At 37.8% G+C, this 16929-nt stretch overlaps 1 protein-coding gene across 3 annotated transcripts in view; it reads right to left on the bottom strand.

The window, feature by feature from the left end:
• nav1b (neuron navigator 1b) overlaps positions 1–16929 on the bottom strand; it is a 47997-nt gene that overhangs the window by 18401 nt on the left and 12667 nt on the right. For all 3 annotated transcript variants that reach the window (XM_087801544.1, XM_087801545.1, XM_087801546.1), the window contains 4 exons: positions 15555–15657; positions 13260–13607; positions 2081–2231; positions 220–520 (listed from right to left, as the gene is read on the bottom strand). In XM_087801544.1, the coding sequence (XP_087657670.1) occupies positions 220–520; positions 2081–2231; positions 13260–13607; positions 15555–15657 (903 nt within the window). The remainder of the gene's footprint in view (positions 1–219; positions 521–2080; positions 2232–13259; positions 13608–15554; positions 15658–16929) is intronic.

The following is a 16929-nucleotide window of genomic DNA, read 5'->3' as shown; positions in this document are numbered from 1 at the left end:
TCTACATGGCTCCAAAGTATTTCTCTACATGGTTCCGTTTTATTACTTCTGAGGGGCTCCGTAATATTAGTAGTTATTAGAGAATCAAAGGATATTTTTTCCTTATTCATCTGCAAGTGTACTCTCATCTGACTCACTCTAAAATGGAGGGATGCAGAATATCATCTCATGGGCTGCATATATAAGCGTGAGAGTAACAATATGATAGTAAATTCTTACCTGCGACCTTCAGCATGCTCTGAGAAGTGTGTGTGATGGGAGAGGTGACCCCCACAGGAGGATTGCGTGTCTTCCTGAAACTCCCCGGCTGACCCAAACTCTGCGGCTTCTTCATATCCGCTCTGAAGGCGGACTCTTCGCTCAGGCTCGGCGGCTTCTTCCTCCACTTGCTCGGCGCTTCGGTCTTCAGACTCCCTGTGTCGTAGACGGAGCGATCCAGCTTGCTGCTGCACTTGCTCTCCTCGCTGTACCAGGACAGTCCACTCTCGACAAGAGAACGCTTCTCTGCATCTGTGCGCAGCTGTGCAGAGGAAAGAAAAGAAGCACCAGCATCCTCTGTTATCTCAACACTGACTGCGATCTTTGTTCGATCCAAGACAGATTCTGCAGTCAAACACTGTGATATAAGAGAGATGCTGCGAGCACATTCAAGAAGCCCACTGAGGAAAACAGCGGAAGTAGAAACCTAAAACAACGGATGACTCAATAATCCCAACAGTCACATCTTGGCTCTCAAAATTAGAAATATGAAGGAAAGGAAAACAAGCACAATGTAATATGGTTGTAAGACAATATAGATACACTTTATTTTCTTCACAATACATTTTTGTATATCCAACAGCCCTGTATTCATTTGTACGTGTGTATATATATACAGTATATATATATATATATATATATATATATATATATATATTTTAAGGTGTCAATGTCTTCACATCTTTTGCATCTTTTGATGGCCACGACCCACCAGTTTTTATGAACGATTTTTAAAAGATACTACAGCTAAAACAATTGCATTCATAAATACAGTAAGTGTTAATTGTACTTATACTGTACATGCTTTAAAACACATTGTTCTTGGTATTACTCATTACGCCTCGCAGAATAATGTAACGTTCACTAAAGGTGAAGCTTTTTAGCTTCACTGTCGATATGTTTTACAAAGTTAAAAGATTTTGAGCGCGCCCTATAGCAAAAAAAAAAGCTGTGAATACTTGTTTGTATGTTTTTAATTATCCTTTTGCTTTCCAATCACATTTTACTAAAGCTAGATTACTTACAATTAACATGCAAATATTCACGCTATTCATTTTTGTGTTGCAATTGAACATCCTTCACAGAAAATATGGACATATTTTGGTTTCAAAACAAATGAAAGCAGTTACGACTTCGTCAAGAGTCATGTGGTCTGTAAATTCTGCAACATTAGAGTCAAGTTTTCGACAGTACTACAAATATTATATAACAAGTTGCCCTTCTATTGCGACAGATTCCTTCCAAACCCCTACAATTCAACGTCTTTTAGCAATACATATGAACACCTTAAATCACATTTTAAGTACTTATAACTTAAAACTCAGACTATTAAGCAGATATGGATGATTTATTAAGGTCAATGATAGCTTGCAATTCATATTTTTTCTTCTTATATGAGTGAAATGCATCACTGTGGCCTCGACAGTTAATTGTAGGAGGGAGAAGTGTCTTGTGGTGAATAGAGGAGATGGTTCTAAGGACTAAACTGGTCATGCTGAGTCTCTGGCACAATGTTAATGTGATACAGAGAGACAGATGGCTCATTCAGGAGCATCAGTGTTCGTTTTCTCTCGCTGAGCATTTGGCATTGTGGTATCAATTACTAAATTTACCAAGAAAGGGAGAAAATACTTCACACTCCCGTCTTAAAAAATTGAAGACTAAAAGGATCTGTTTATTGTCTTTATGTAACCATGCTGAGGTCGGCGGTGCGACCGCAAGATGATTAAAACACAAAGTATCGGAAATGTTTGAGGTCTGGGCTACAAAACTGCAGCCTTGCTTTTGAAATCATACACGAGAGAAGGAAAAACGTTCTCACCATGATGGAGGAGCTGCGCCTGGATCCGAGCGGCGTGCTGGGCAGAGAGTTGAGCGACGAGCTGGGGTTGAACTCCTCCGAGCTGATGTTCTCCGAACCCTCGCCGTCTCCATCACTCAGGCCGCTGCTGATGGAGCTGCTTTCATCCCACCTGAGCAGGGAAGGAAAGGAAAGGAAACGTTGACGCAACAGTGATCAAGTGAGAGAGGTGGGGAACAGGAGGGTCCATCTGGTTCTTGACCCTCCTGCGGCCACCACACGCTCAAGCGAGCAGGTGATTCAAAGATCGTGGCATCTGCTTCACGCTTTAATGGATCCAGAGAAGCGTGATGTGGTGAAAACAATTCATATTAGGGGTCTAGGAAAATAACATTACACCTGAATGTCGTGATAAAGGATCAACATTCAACACATGTATTTGCTTTCAAATCATTTTGTTTTGATCATAGTACTTTTATGGTCTATATTTCAATAGAGTGTGTTTAAAATACAATAATTCAATTTTTTTTCTTCTATGATTACAATTAACATTAAACTTTCACTCCCCCCGTTCATTTTTGTGTCGCAGTTAAACTTCCAGCCACTAGATGGCAGAAGTCATATTTTCCTTTGCAGCTGAACGAACAATGCAGATACTGTGCATTCCTAAAAAATGACAAGAGGATGCAGTGGAATCCACCAGCTTTTAATGCCGATGTTTGGTTTCAAAACAAATGAAAACACTTACGACGTCAAGAGTCATTAGGTCTGTAAATTCTGCAACACCAGAGTCAAGTACTCTAAAAATACTACAAACACATAGCAATAAATCATTCATCATTATACTGTCTCACCACATTCGTGGAAATACACACCCTTTCTTAATATACACTTTCCTTATTAAAATTTAAGACTTTATAAAAACCTAAATAGGTCAAGGCCACGTTTTAGGGGAGCGGGTCTTTAATTATTGACTGTATGCTACAGTGTTGATAAATCACGCAGATTAAAGGAGACAACCACTGACAGGCCTGGTGTGAGTTAAGTCTGGTATGCTTCCAGGAAGGAGTGTGAAGGGAACTTCTGAGTGTCCGACGCCTAAAACCCTTCACAGACCCCATCTAGAATAGCAAGGCTCAGTTCTGTGTCACTCAGAAGATGACGCGGACACAGAGGAGAAGGTTCCCCTTCATTGTCCTCCCACCGAGCTATATCCATCTGTAGGTCAGCCTCTTATCTAAAGAGAAGTATGCAGCCATAAGTACGGCGTCGTATCAGATGAGAAGTTATGGAAGGCTTTTTTTTTTAAAAGCTGGAAAGAGAAATTGCAAACGCAGCCTTATCTCTGCAACTCTTGAGGGGAAAAAAAGCAAGCGAAAGAATGTTTTGATTCTTTTTCTTGGCCATCGTTTCAGTCACGCAAACTTAATATGTGTAGAGCTGAAGAGTGTTTGAAGAACATATGTGTTAGCAACTGCTTGCTTAGCAAGTATTAGAGCAAAATTATATAAAGCTGTTAGTGGGCCCTCTTAACTTTGGTTGCTACCCCCATGAGCCAAACCTGTATAATGTACTGTTATTTATGCTATCACTCAATCTGTATTTTAAGAATAACAGGGTTTTGAATTGCATTTTGAAGCAGTGGTGGACCATATGACGATATTGTAGGTACAATAGAAAATGTCTATTGTGTCATCTCTCTTTTCTTCTCTCTAGTTTTCATTTACATTTTAACAATTCAAGTGAATTTCCACAGTGTAGTTTCAAATAAAGGGAGAGAAAAAGTAGTTTGTTTGATGGTACGTTTTCAAAATACATTGATGTATATCGTGGTATATCTTCATCCTGATATAAAATGGTCAATATTGTGACAAAATATTTTTCTCATAACGGCCACCGCTATATCTCACACTGAGCCAAAAAAAATAAATTCAAGTGGGTTCACGTAGGTTTCGTAAGCACCAACTCCTCTCTTTTGTCTCGCTAGCTAAGCTGGAAGTGCCTTTTTTGTGGGTCAAAACCTGCAATTAACAAAAGCCTGGAACATTTAAATGCAAAGAAAACTACAGGGCGCTAAAACGCCCCGTGCTCATTCAGAATTCAACTTGGCTATAGTTATGCCTGGACTTTATTATAGTCAAGAGCAGCATAAAATAAAATAAAAAAAACACTTCAATCAAAGTGCTATGCTAAAGATGAAGATGATTTGCAGAGTACAGATGATTTCTGTACTATTGAACAATACCACCTCTGTCAGGGGCCACGGAGGGGTCGTGAAAAACCCTCGAGGGATCCCTCTTAAGAAGAGACAGAAGTGCCTGTGGACTGTTGTGTTGGTCGCCGAGCTTTCTGAGGAGAATTCCAGACGCAGGGAGGGAGTGCACCAGAAGCATACTTCATCCATGGAGTGGTAATTAACGTCGCTGTTTTCTGTGGCATGGCCCCAAGTTAAAAAAAATGATTTGTGTGTCCCTTCTATTACTTGAGCAGGCAAATTAAAAAAAGGGAAATATACCAGGAAAATTGGGCAACCAATGATCCAAGCATGAAATGTTAATATAGGGGCATCAATAAATCCCACATGTGCACACGTCCACCGGTTCAAGACTAATGAGAGTTGCTGTTCTACTGTACGGTACAAGTGGCAATAATCCAAATCCATTAATAGAAAAATGAACTTGGCACAACACAGGAATGACAAATCACCTCCTACCACTGCTTTCTGTGATTTCATGCATTAAAGGGGCAGCTCTGGGGGAAAGCATGGCATTGCAGAAGCACTGCAGTGTCCTCTAGTTAGATGTTGAAAGTGAATGTACTCAACAATGAAAAGTTAAAGTGGGTCACCATCATTTATTATTATCAAGATTACTTCTCTAGAGCTTCTTTTTTGTGGAGAATATAAATATGCTTAAAGCTGGTCTGCTAGAATCTATTTTGAAAGTTAAATTCCGATGATTAAATGGATTAAAAGTTCAGTTTAATAAATAGTAATTATGCGTATTGCATGTGAATCCATCTGCTCTAAAAGGTTTCCCGTCGCTCTTGTTCCAGGATTCATTCGCTAAGACATTTTTTTTGTTTAAAATGCGCATGCAGAACAAATTCAAAATTGTAAGTAACGTTTAAGGAAACATGGTTTACCTTGTTGGCAGGAATAAAGTCCGTTTGGCCGGAGGTGCTGACCGCACTGACGCCGCTCTCCTGGTCAATACTCGCCCGCTCATCGCACTTTTTCACCGGGGTTTGTAAAGATATACTTGTGTTCAAGAGAGAGAATTAAACCCCACTTTCTTCAAACCCCTTTCGCCCATTCTTTGGAGAAGTAAACGCTCCGCTGGTTGGTAACTCCCCCTTTGCTCCGGGGGGACGATGACGAGCGCGGAGGGAGAACCAGAGACGCGCCGACTCTCTCGAGTTGATCGATGCCCGCCTGCTGTCATGCATCTCCGGCTATAGCTTCTGCGAGCTCCCGCTCCATTTTAACTGAAGTTAATTTAGCTCAATTTCTTTTTTTTGCAGCCTCTGATATAATACGTCAATCATGTCAAAACGAATGACTCAAAATGTTGTATTTGAAATGTATTTAAAAAAAACTGTGCAACTGACAAGCTAGTTAGCATGTCCATTAGCCGTTAGTTTTAACAATAACTTTATTGCTATCGCTTTTTAGACAGACGTTATTCGGGCTTAAAAAAAAATACAGCAAGTTTAAAAATAAAATAAAAAAACAACAACAATGAATCCTCACATTCAGTATTAAAATAATACAAATGTTTGTGTTTGTTGTGCTTTTCTATTTTATTAAAATATCAATTTATAATTTTATTTATTAATTTATTTTATTTCTGATGAACAAAGCCGTGGCTGTTACATGGACAAACACCTGAGATGGGATCAAAGTTGATTTTTCTGTCTTTGTACAGTAGGAAATGTATGGTATTTGTATGACTGTATGAGAAGGAAAATGCAAAGGGATGTAGTTGAAGTTGTCATTTGTCTATCTGGTGGAAAGACAGAAGGTTTGATGTATTGTTTGCCAAGTTGGAATTAATGTTGTAAAATTGTGGTTTAAGACAAAACAAAGTTTTGTGGTTTACACTATTGTAAAGATTTGACGCAGATTTGACTGTAGAAGATTATTTTTTTTCAAACTAGCCAGCTTTTGGATTAAGAAGTTATGGGATCTTAACAATATCCTGTTGTGTCCTGATATTAAGTGCTTTGTGACCCTGGTCTAGAAAGGCGCTTTACAAATAACCTTTACTTACTTATCTGGTGGAATCGTGGGGGCAGCAGCCGTGTTATAAGAAGTCCAGATTTGTTTTATCAGTTGGTCCACAAGAGAACAAATTGCTCTTTGCCCCATCACTAATAAACGAAAAAACGTAGGTTATGTAGGTAAATAGATATATACTTAACCTTTGCCTTTTTGACAATCCTATTTTTCAGCATATGTCTTTTCTTTATATTGTGAGGAGTTTACTGCTTAATTTGGAGTTCAGTCGTTTGAGAAAAAAATGTGAGTTTATTTTATTTATAACTGTAATGTACCAAGAGAGTTTATTCCCCAGTAGCATTTTATCATTAAATAAGTAAGTAAGTAAGTAATGGTTATATATATATATATATAGCTCCTTTCTAGACCAGGGTCCCACTTTCACTTACATAATTCTATGCATCTTAAATAGTTGCGTGGGTTGTGTTGTGCTCTTGCTTTCTCACAGTGTGAGGAATGATGAAGATAAAGAATAATAATAATTTCTAGGTTTCTAAGTGTGAATGTGTTCTCTTCTTGAGTGTCATAAAAACTGAAAGCTGAAAAATAATTTTGTTGTCAATTGCAGTTCCTAGTTATTTTTATTAAGAAAAGTAAACCTCAATCTTGGAGCTATATTAGAAGAGTAGAAACAGAAGTTTTACAATCAAGGGATGATTATGGGATAATGTACTTTAAAAGTCAGTTCCTTCCTTGTTAAAGCTTTTACAGTATTTCTGGAAAAAGAGCTCCAAGGTAAGGCTGGATTTAGCCTGACCACAACTCCAGTGGTGATTCAAAGACCTCCAGTCAGGCCTGTGGAAAAGATGCCTCCTATGTCATTAAAGCAACAGCCCCCGGGTGATGATCTCACCAGACGTCTGCAAAACGACCAGTCCAGGAGGCGAAGGCTTGCACGGTCAGCCAGGTTTCACACAGGGATGTCAAAACAACAGCCTTCGAGGAGACATTCCTGAATATATCTTTGATGTAATCAGCTGATGGCGCACGGCTTGTTGTGTCTGCCTCCACGTTTCTGGATGTCAAAACCAGGATCCAGAGCAACCAAAGATAGGCATATATGCATCTCTGTTTATCTCTCCCCAAACAAGTTTGTTATTTAACCAACCTTTGCTTGGGAATGATGCTCAAGTAAATAGCTCCTCTTTCCTGTAGTTTTTCTTTAATTCTGAGTTGCTAAAAAACAACAACTGTCCTATTAAATCTGGTGGAGGGTTGCAAATACTGTATCTTTCAGAAAAAAAATCAATGTTTGCTTTACATTTAAAAAAAAAAACGGAAATCTAAGGTTCCATATATGTCTTTTAACATGAATTTAACACAATGTGGATATTGTTGACTATTTATGGAACACTTTTGTTTATTCATGTCAGGCCTAAATAATTTGAGTTGGAAAGAATAATAAATGGTGAAGGTATTGTAACATATTATGAAATGTATATATAAAAAAACACATATACTGTATTACAGAAGTGTACTTTAATTACTTGAAGTAATTTGTCTTTGATGATTTTCTTTCTGAGAATAGAGAAAGATGCAAACAGAATGTATAGGTTGTAATAACGTTGTATTACCAGTAGGAGGAGTGGTAGGTTAAGGCTTATAATAGCTCGAGTTTAAGGTGTTCGTGGGGGCATCACTTAAGTAGACGGGGACATAAAAACCAGTTGACATTTAGACAAGACAAGGACTCTTTTCTCAATGAATTAAATTAATGGATGTGTGTTTAATGATGGGCGACAAATGCTTTTTCTTTTGCTACAGCTCCTCCACCCAGTGAGTTTCTCATCTGAGATGCCCTTCATCACAGAGTAGTGCTTCTTGACTTAATGGATGTACGTTGCATCACTGGATCTGGATTAGCAGACGTCCCATTTATGCAGAGACGTCGATGAAAGAAAAAAAAAAAAGTGCCGTCGACTCATTATTGGCCTGGAAAATGAAAACGCTGTCTCCATAAAACCCGACACATCAAACTTCCTGGCGCAGACGTTTACCCACAACTTATCTGATGTGGACCTCAGTCTACCAGTCTCTGACTTTCTGACTTGAGAGCAATGATGGAGTAATTGGAGCCGACTTGAAACTAATTGCTCCTGCTAGAGGATAATCTGGTTATATTGCTTTTTTTAAAGGGCAAACATGAAACATTCGAGGCAGGGAGTGTGTAAAACGAGTTTTATATATACTGTATATATATATATATATGTACAACATTTACGACTGAGCAGTGTGAGGACCTCACACTGAGAGTCAGAGTTCTGAGATGATTCATTCTCCCCGGGGTCCTGGAGTAATGGTCCATTATTCATGCGACACTGGCTTGTGGTCGAAGACAGCCATTTAGCCACGTGGAGAATTATGTAATCTTATGTATTATTATTTTATTAGTGCTTTCATAAACAGTGCAGAACAGTGCATATAAAAACCCTAACCTTTAAAATATTTTATTGATATTAAAGAATTAACAATTATTTATATTAATGCTATTGCTAACACTAAAATAACACTTAAATACAACTAGCAACATTTTGTCTAAGCCACACATGTCCAAACTGCGGCCAGGGACCCATTTTTACAAAAAGGGTATTTAAAATACACACTATTGAAAAAAATAAAGCACATTTAACACCACACAAGCTTTTTATGACAAGATCCCAAAAGTTAAAAATAAAAACACATCAGAGTGAATCTTTCATTTTCAATTACTAAATACCTAAAACATTTTTTTATCCTTGAAGAAGCTCTGAAGTTTGTGGTTAACTAGTTGAAGACATGCGAGGTTATATTTAGAAGTTTTGACTAAGATATCTCTTGGTTTCAGGTCAAAAATTAGCTCTAACTAAAACTAGCATGGCTAATAAGATGTGGCTATTAATCTTGTGATTTGTAAAAGTCTGTAGTGAAGTTGGATAATTAACTTGGATAAATGAATATACAAGTCAGTCAAAATAAAATCAGACAAAAAGATGAGAGCAATATTAATCTTATTAGACTTTTCTCTCCACTTGCCACAGTGATAGTATTATGCTAAGTAACTCATTCCTTGTCGGGGTACGGTTCAATCTTCATTTTCTTACTAAAGAGATGTCCAAACTTTTTTAGGAAGACCAAACAGTGGCATTATACTCAGATTTATTTAATTCAAAAGCTTAAAGTATAAAGCGTCTATACCTTCATCCAGTCCAACAAAAAAAAGTCAATGGATTTAGAATTAGCATTAGCATTAGCAACATTTGGCAGCTTTACCTGTTTTCAATTGATTTGTGATTCTTGTCTTTTAAAAGGCTATTGTTTAGAAATATAAAAATCAAGTATTTTTAAATGATCTCGTTGAGAAATTCAGTTAATAATGGAGACGATGTGCTGAATTAAATCTGCTCAAATAGCCCCTGACAACCAGGACAAGACAACTAGAGCAAGGTGTTCAGTGTCCTGGCTGCCTATTGGTTCATCAAAGTAGCATGTAACTCCATCAGTTGTCAACATATGATGGTTGCTTCAAGAAAAGCATTGCACTGACAATGCATTAAATGCCCCAATACACTTGAATTCAATCGACAACACGTCTTAAACAAAGACTTCAATTAAAGCCAGATGTTGAGGAAGCGCTATCTTCACTTACTGCACCACAACATCAATTAGTGACAAAGCAATTAAGTTTGTCATTCCTCCTCCATCACTCCGTCTCTATCTTCTTTCCCCCATACATTCATTCAGCAGCTATCACACTGACACACTAACGCAGCATCACTGGGTCACTGGAGGATGGTTGCCATGGCAGCACATCCTCAGCCATGTTGCCGCATGATCAGGAGGTGTGATCCCGCTGCTGCTGCCGTTCAACCAATCGCTCGCTCTGCCTCTGTCGGTGTCTCAGGAAACCATCTACCGTTGAAAAAATGATGCTGAAACATCTTAAGTTTCCCCCAAAAAACCTTGATTATCTTACATTAAACAGTCTAGAGGACGACCGATGTCAGTTGTGGAGGGTGATGAGAAGCAAACGCTCTCACTTACATTCACTGTCTGCAGAGCATCAACCACAAGTGAGTGGAAAAAGACTTAAATAAAGGTTAAAAATGTCAATCTTAGAAATGGAAAATCCAAACCAGCAGCATTATGAGATTACCTTTTGAGTCATAAACAATATTCTGGCCAGCGCCGGAGTGATATCATATGATTAAGGAACTCGGGTGTGAAGACTGTAACCACAGGAAACTCTTCCACAGTAATTCTAGCTTCGCTTTTAGAAACCCAGACTGAAATAATCGCAAGGTGGCAAATTCTGTCGGTATAATATTTGTACTACTTGTTATTACAGACTACAGCAGACTGTAATGTTGACCTAGAAGAGAGCAAATATATATAATTCTGGAAACATACGACTGATTTTTATTTAAAGTAAATGTGATTTAAAGCGTCATCCTCCACACAGAGAGAAGTAAAGTCGGCTCGTCTGTGATGGAAACTGCGTGTGTGGTATCAGGTTATTGACACACCAGCGGTGATTACTGGACATGTTTACACATTTGGCTACTGTGTGGGAATCAATATCCATTACACATGTCGGCCCGTGCAAAAGCTGACATGTTCCTCCATCTTAGATTAAACAGGCAACGAAAAGAAAAGTCGCTCGTTCACCCATTAACGTCTTCGGAGACAATGCAAGGAGAACCAGCGACAGGGTTCTCGGAGCCGATTCGGTTGCCATGGTTACGCAGGAAGAGGCTGATCTATTTCCAAGAGCTGGTAGTTAATGGCTCACGGTCTAGCTGTGAGTGTGTGACAGAAGATGTACAGTTAGAACGTGTAAATGTGGCTCGCGAGAGGTTGGAACTCCTTCATCATTCAATGGTTTATTGAACAGAGATTGTTTATGTCGAACAATCAATTTTATTCATCAAAATAATACTAATATTTGCTTGTTTTGATCTTTTAGTTTGTTAATAAATCTTTTTTACTCAAAGGCTATGTAGAAATTTTTAGTTTAGTTTTATTATTATAATTATATTTAAATGTAATTTACATTTGATTTATAATATTAATACTAAGTCAAATGAACTTCTTACTGCTTTTAATAGTTATATAAATAATCATTACATGTATATATAAAAAAAGGTATTTATGGAAGCTATAATGCATTATTTATATCAATAGTAAACAATTTATGCAACATTTTAAATTATTATTATAATAACTATATTTATTTTTCGACTTCTTTATTTTACAAAGGACTTTTTGAGAATGTCTACTTTATTATAACTTTTGTTATAAATATTAATATTAAATATGTGTTAATGGTTTATTATAGTAGAGATTGTATTTAAGAATTGGTAAAATATTAAATAAAGTATATCATAATTTTAATGTTTGAACCAGAATCATTTAAACACAACAATTCCTCATCATCTCTAAAATTGATTCAATTCTTTAACTTGACCTAAAAAAAAGTGTGTATTGTGAGCGTGAGCGCAGCAGCAACATTATGTGTTAGAGTGAGAGTGATAAAGCTGCTCAAGCTCACTGGAGAACTGTCCCTGATTCTTCTTCCTCTGCCTCCAACCCTGGCTGTCAGCTGTCGCCTTCGTGGAGAGAATCAGGCGACGACTCACATCGATGTGATCGGAGAGAGCGAACGTTAAAAGAATAGCACCGTTCCCGCTCTCTCTCTCTCTTTGTCATGTTGTGCAGATCTGCATTAGATTGTTATTTTGTGTCATTATATTCACCAGATACTTTTGTTTAAAATTACTTAAAATATCCCAGAATGGGGGATCAAACCGTGATAAAAAATATGCAGGAAACACACAAGTGAATATTAGTTTTCGGACTGGGAGGGAAGCGGAATATCCTCAAGTCAGCCACGCACACGTCAAGATAAAATCAAAGCAGCTCGGATAAACGGAAAGAACGAAAACAAAAAAAAAATTACAAGACTGTCAAATTGTATTTGGGTGCAGGAAGTAGAAGGTGATAACAGCTCAGCACAGAAACAGCGTGTTCACCTCACTCTCTGTTGACACAGCTAAATACAAACTGAGTCACAAAGAGAGAGAAAAACCCTTTAAAAGTGTTTCAAGGCGCTCAGATGACACGATGAAAGAACCCAAATAGCATCAGAGAGCTGAAACATGTGTTGTTTTCATTCATAGAGAACAAGATTTTCTGATACAGAACTTGCTGTGATTCATGTTTTCATCCCGACTACTGCTGTGAAAGTACAACTCTAGTTTTGTTTTAGAACAAAAGGTTTGGGACACGTATTTCATTAGACAGTAAAGTATTAGGAAGCATTTTTATAGATGCAAGCATTCAAATATTTTATCTGTTAAGTCTGTAGAAGTATAATTTTATATTGTCTTTTAATTATTTGAGGATAGATTTATGATTTTGACACATGTTTTTTATGACATAATGTATCAATTTATTTCACATAAAACATGTTTGTCTCCAATTCAAATTGGATGTGGTTTTGTCATAGTCAGAGAATTTATATTGTAATTCTAAAACTGATTACAGAACAAAACACATTTAGAATTTCAACTCAGAACCATTTTATATATATATATTTTTTAAATGGTGTCATTTTAATAATAATTACATGTTGTTTTAAAATCACATCTTTTCAATCCATTTATCAGGTTCCATTTCTGTTCAAACTATCTTTGACAATTCATGAAATTGATAGAAAATGCATTGTTTCCTATAAGGGATCAATACCAGTTCTATCTATTCTCTATATTAATACCATGTAATTGTATTAACCTCGTGCTGCAAATTTTATTATTAAACTATACTGTCTATTTTTCTTATGCGGGGATCAGATATCTTTTATTTTAAAGCACAATTTGCTTTCAAATCTACAACCTATGTGACAAACATATCGAGGCAGCTTAGGACAGTTTAAAGGTCACGTACCCGTTTGCCAGGTCGGCCTCGTCATCCGGCAGACTCTTCCCCAGGTCGGTGTCGCTCAGGTATCCGGACTTGAGATCTCCGTCCGCGTCCAGGCCTTCTATGAGCTCGATACGAGAAGTGCTGCCGAGGCGGCTGGAGCAGCGGGCCGGCATGGTGTGGGCGGCGTACTGGGAGCTGCTCTTGGATTCCTGGTACCCCCCGGCGGAGGACGGGGCGTCGCCGGCCTGGAGACGTGGGCTGGACTGACCGTGGCGCCAGGAGAGAGGAGACGAGCGGTTGGACAGACTGGAGATGCTGCGAGCGTTCGTCTCGTCGCTGTCGTAGCCCACGTTGCTGCTCTCCAGGCAGCTAGGAGGAAAGGTTACATTTATTAGAATTAAAAACCACTTCAGCTCTTTCCCGTCAAAGAAAATGCAAGTTCGCCATGACAGGAATATCAAGAGGGGAAGTGGCTCTTAAACTGGAGCACTCAACAGAAATAGTAGCAGAAGAATCCACAGCGGTGTTGACACAGTCTCAGACTTCACAGATTCAACCAACAGAAACTAGAAACAGATTTTATCATGTTGAAAATTAGCATTCATTCTAAGCAAAAAACAGCATGTATGACAACTGTATCGCTTTCTTCCTGAGACAACAGAGGTGGAAGTGGGTCAGGGTCAGGACTCTCCAGTGGCTCGAAGCAACTTCAGCCTGAAGATGACATAAGTCCATCTTCCTGCCCGCCTTGATAAATATTGCACAGCCAAGGTCAGTGTTGTTCTTCCCTCCTGATGGATAATTCAGCAGCTACGAGCAAAGATGTAGCGACTGTTTTCTAAAAAAAATGTGTGTTTTTTTGCCATAAAATTATTTTTGTGACTTTAAAACTCCCCGAGTTACTCAGCAACGTCAGATCCTTTATTAAGGGATAGATGTCGCGCTTAGTTTGCAGCTTTTTGGCAGATCTGTTGGTGCCTACCAAATAATACCTCATGAGGAAAAAGTCTAACCATCAACCAAGACTATTTATCCCTAAGCTAATTGAGCCCTGCAGAATGGCTGCATTGGTGCTTGGTTCTCTTTTTCTATTGTTTTTCTTTTGTGTGTGTAATCTTATTTCACTCTTTTATTCTGTACTGACACCACAAAAAGATCATATATTCAATAATAAAACAAAGAAAAATACAATGACTATAATCTTGGAAGCTCAATTAAAAATATATATATATATAACTTGTGAATGAATGATGACGCAATCAAAAGGAATTAAAATTTAATTTACGACAATTAAACTATACCAGAAAATGATTTTTGGCATTTTTAAAAGAAAAAAAGTAATAAAAGAAAGTATGTTGCAATTATATAGGAAAGTGTTAATGACTTTATTAATTATTAATAATTAGTAATTAATTAGAGTGGCTTCTTGGTATAAAATATAATAAGATGTAAAAAAAAAAAAACATTCTTAATATTATAAGATCTTCTAATCTTATAAAATAATTAATTTAATCTAAATTTGCCACCAATATTACCAAAGATTTTTACTCTATTAAAAATATATATATATGGCTAATAAGTTCTAATAATATGAAAATAAGATTCATGTAACAATCACACAACAATTTGTTTTTAATATGTATTATTAGCAAATAATGAAAGAGAAAATAGAAGCAAATACTACAGATTTGTTTTCAAAAAGTAGAAAAGTGACAGAAAAAGTCAGTAATATACAATCACTGAATTATTTACACCTCAACAAACAATAAGACATGTGAATGATGTTCTGGGTTGTTGACATGCACAATTGGGGCTAAAAACCTTTGACTTATTTAGCTCTGTCAGAACTGTAGCTACAGATTTTACTAACACTTCCTCCTCCATTTTATCCTGAATCTATTTAACCTACTTATTGGGTGAAAACGAACATTAAGTTCTTCAGATTCTTCAGCTCAGCGGATTACTGTCTCAGTACAAAGTGAAGAGTTAAAAAAGAAAAAAGCTTATTTCTGAACGAGCCAAAATGTTCGCAGGAGTTTGGATCAGTCGTGGTTGTTACAACAAATACATTTCCTCCTCTGATTCCTGGAACGACATCACGGCCGTGAGGCGATTTAAGAAACATCAAAGCCAGATGTTCGCCAGGTGGGAACTCCTGCCGCGGCCAAAGAAAACTGTTCGCACGTGATCGGAGCGACGGATCCTTCCCAAAAAAACACTATCTGTTTCTTCTCAACACGAGTTTCATTTCATGACTTCATCCACGAAGCACTCAAAAACCCGAGGGGGGAAATAAGCACGTGAAAATGCACCCACCTATGGCTGAGCTGCGAGCCCCGCAGACTCGACATCGTATCCTCCAAATTCTGGCGAAGGTCAAGGACGTTCTGCACGGTTCGTTTCCTCTGCGACTCAGGGTCTGCGGGTCAGTCATTAGTTAGTAAACGTGCTCAAAGCCAGTCACAGGAGACTAAAAACATTTTTTTATTTATTTTGTTCGGATGATTGCAATCTGATGTGAATTACGAGACAGATGTGACGGGTGTTTTCTGGAGGGGAGGTTCACACCATTAGACATATTTCACCTGAGGGGATTTGGGACCACACCCCCCTCCTCACTGGTCGGCGTGATGACAACAATTTGTACTATTCCGCTGACATCATACACCAGAGTGGATATGGGGGGGGGGGGCATGAATTTCCCAAAGGGTACACACTGTTAACACCCCCTCAATGCTGGCAGCTTAACTAGTTTTTTTAAACATAAAATGAAGAAAAGCAATATTGTGAAAAAAAAAAGAAGAAAATAATCACTTTAACTTGACACTTATTCCCAGAGCTCCCAGAGAAGTGAATTAAAATGTTGCTGCAACACATTTACACAAAGAGTAACATCAGCATTAATGTTGCGTTCCCTGTAGGAATGTGTAGAACTTACCGATTCTTCATTTATCTGACAGAGACGTTTGTATTTCAGGCTGCTGAGCCACAAGTTTAGCGAGTAAGAGCGCTGCCTAACTTGAAAGCGTGTGTGTGGATTGCACTTGTGAAGTTTCTCCGAGTTCACTTTGGTTCAGCTGCAGGAGACGCATTGCAGAGAACATCAATTACTCCCGACCAACGACTGCTAGATGTCGTGTAATGTGTTCGGCGACCGACGATCGGGGAATCAACTTTTAAAGAAGCCATTAGTGAGCAGGACAATTAACATTAATTAATTAATCATTAATATATTTAAATACATGCTGCGGTGGTAACTGGTAACAAGTCCCTTGTGGCCTAGTGTGAATGATGCCATCGATAAAATCTACTGACCTTTACAATATGAACTTGCTTTTTTATGACTTTTCCTTTTTTATATTCAAGTTCCCTTTTTCTTTTTTTACCACAATGAGGGAAAATAACCATTTTCCACTTGTAGGTTTCACAAACAAAGCACCATCCAAAAAAAAAAAAAAAAAAAAATCCTCGATCCAAATGCACAAGATACGTAAGTTGTTTAAGGCCATTTTATTTCAGTAAATACATTTAAAAATTAAAAATATGAAATGAAACCAAGAGTGCTGACAAATTCAGGTAAAATATGACTAAAAATGAGGGCACTACTGACTGCTGGAAAATGTACAGCAAGGTAAAAACTCAAGAAGTGACATGGAAAAAGTGTGGACACAGAAATCAACAACATACTTCC

Source organism: Callionymus lyra, chromosome 10 (genome assembly GCF_982586985.1).
Source record: "Callionymus lyra chromosome 10, fCalLyr1.hap1.1, whole genome shotgun sequence".
NCBI lineage: Eukaryota > Metazoa > Chordata > Actinopteri > Syngnathiformes > Callionymidae > Callionymus > Callionymus lyra.
The sequence above is the reverse complement of the archived record's forward strand: the minus strand, read 5'-3'. Positions and strand labels throughout refer to the sequence as shown.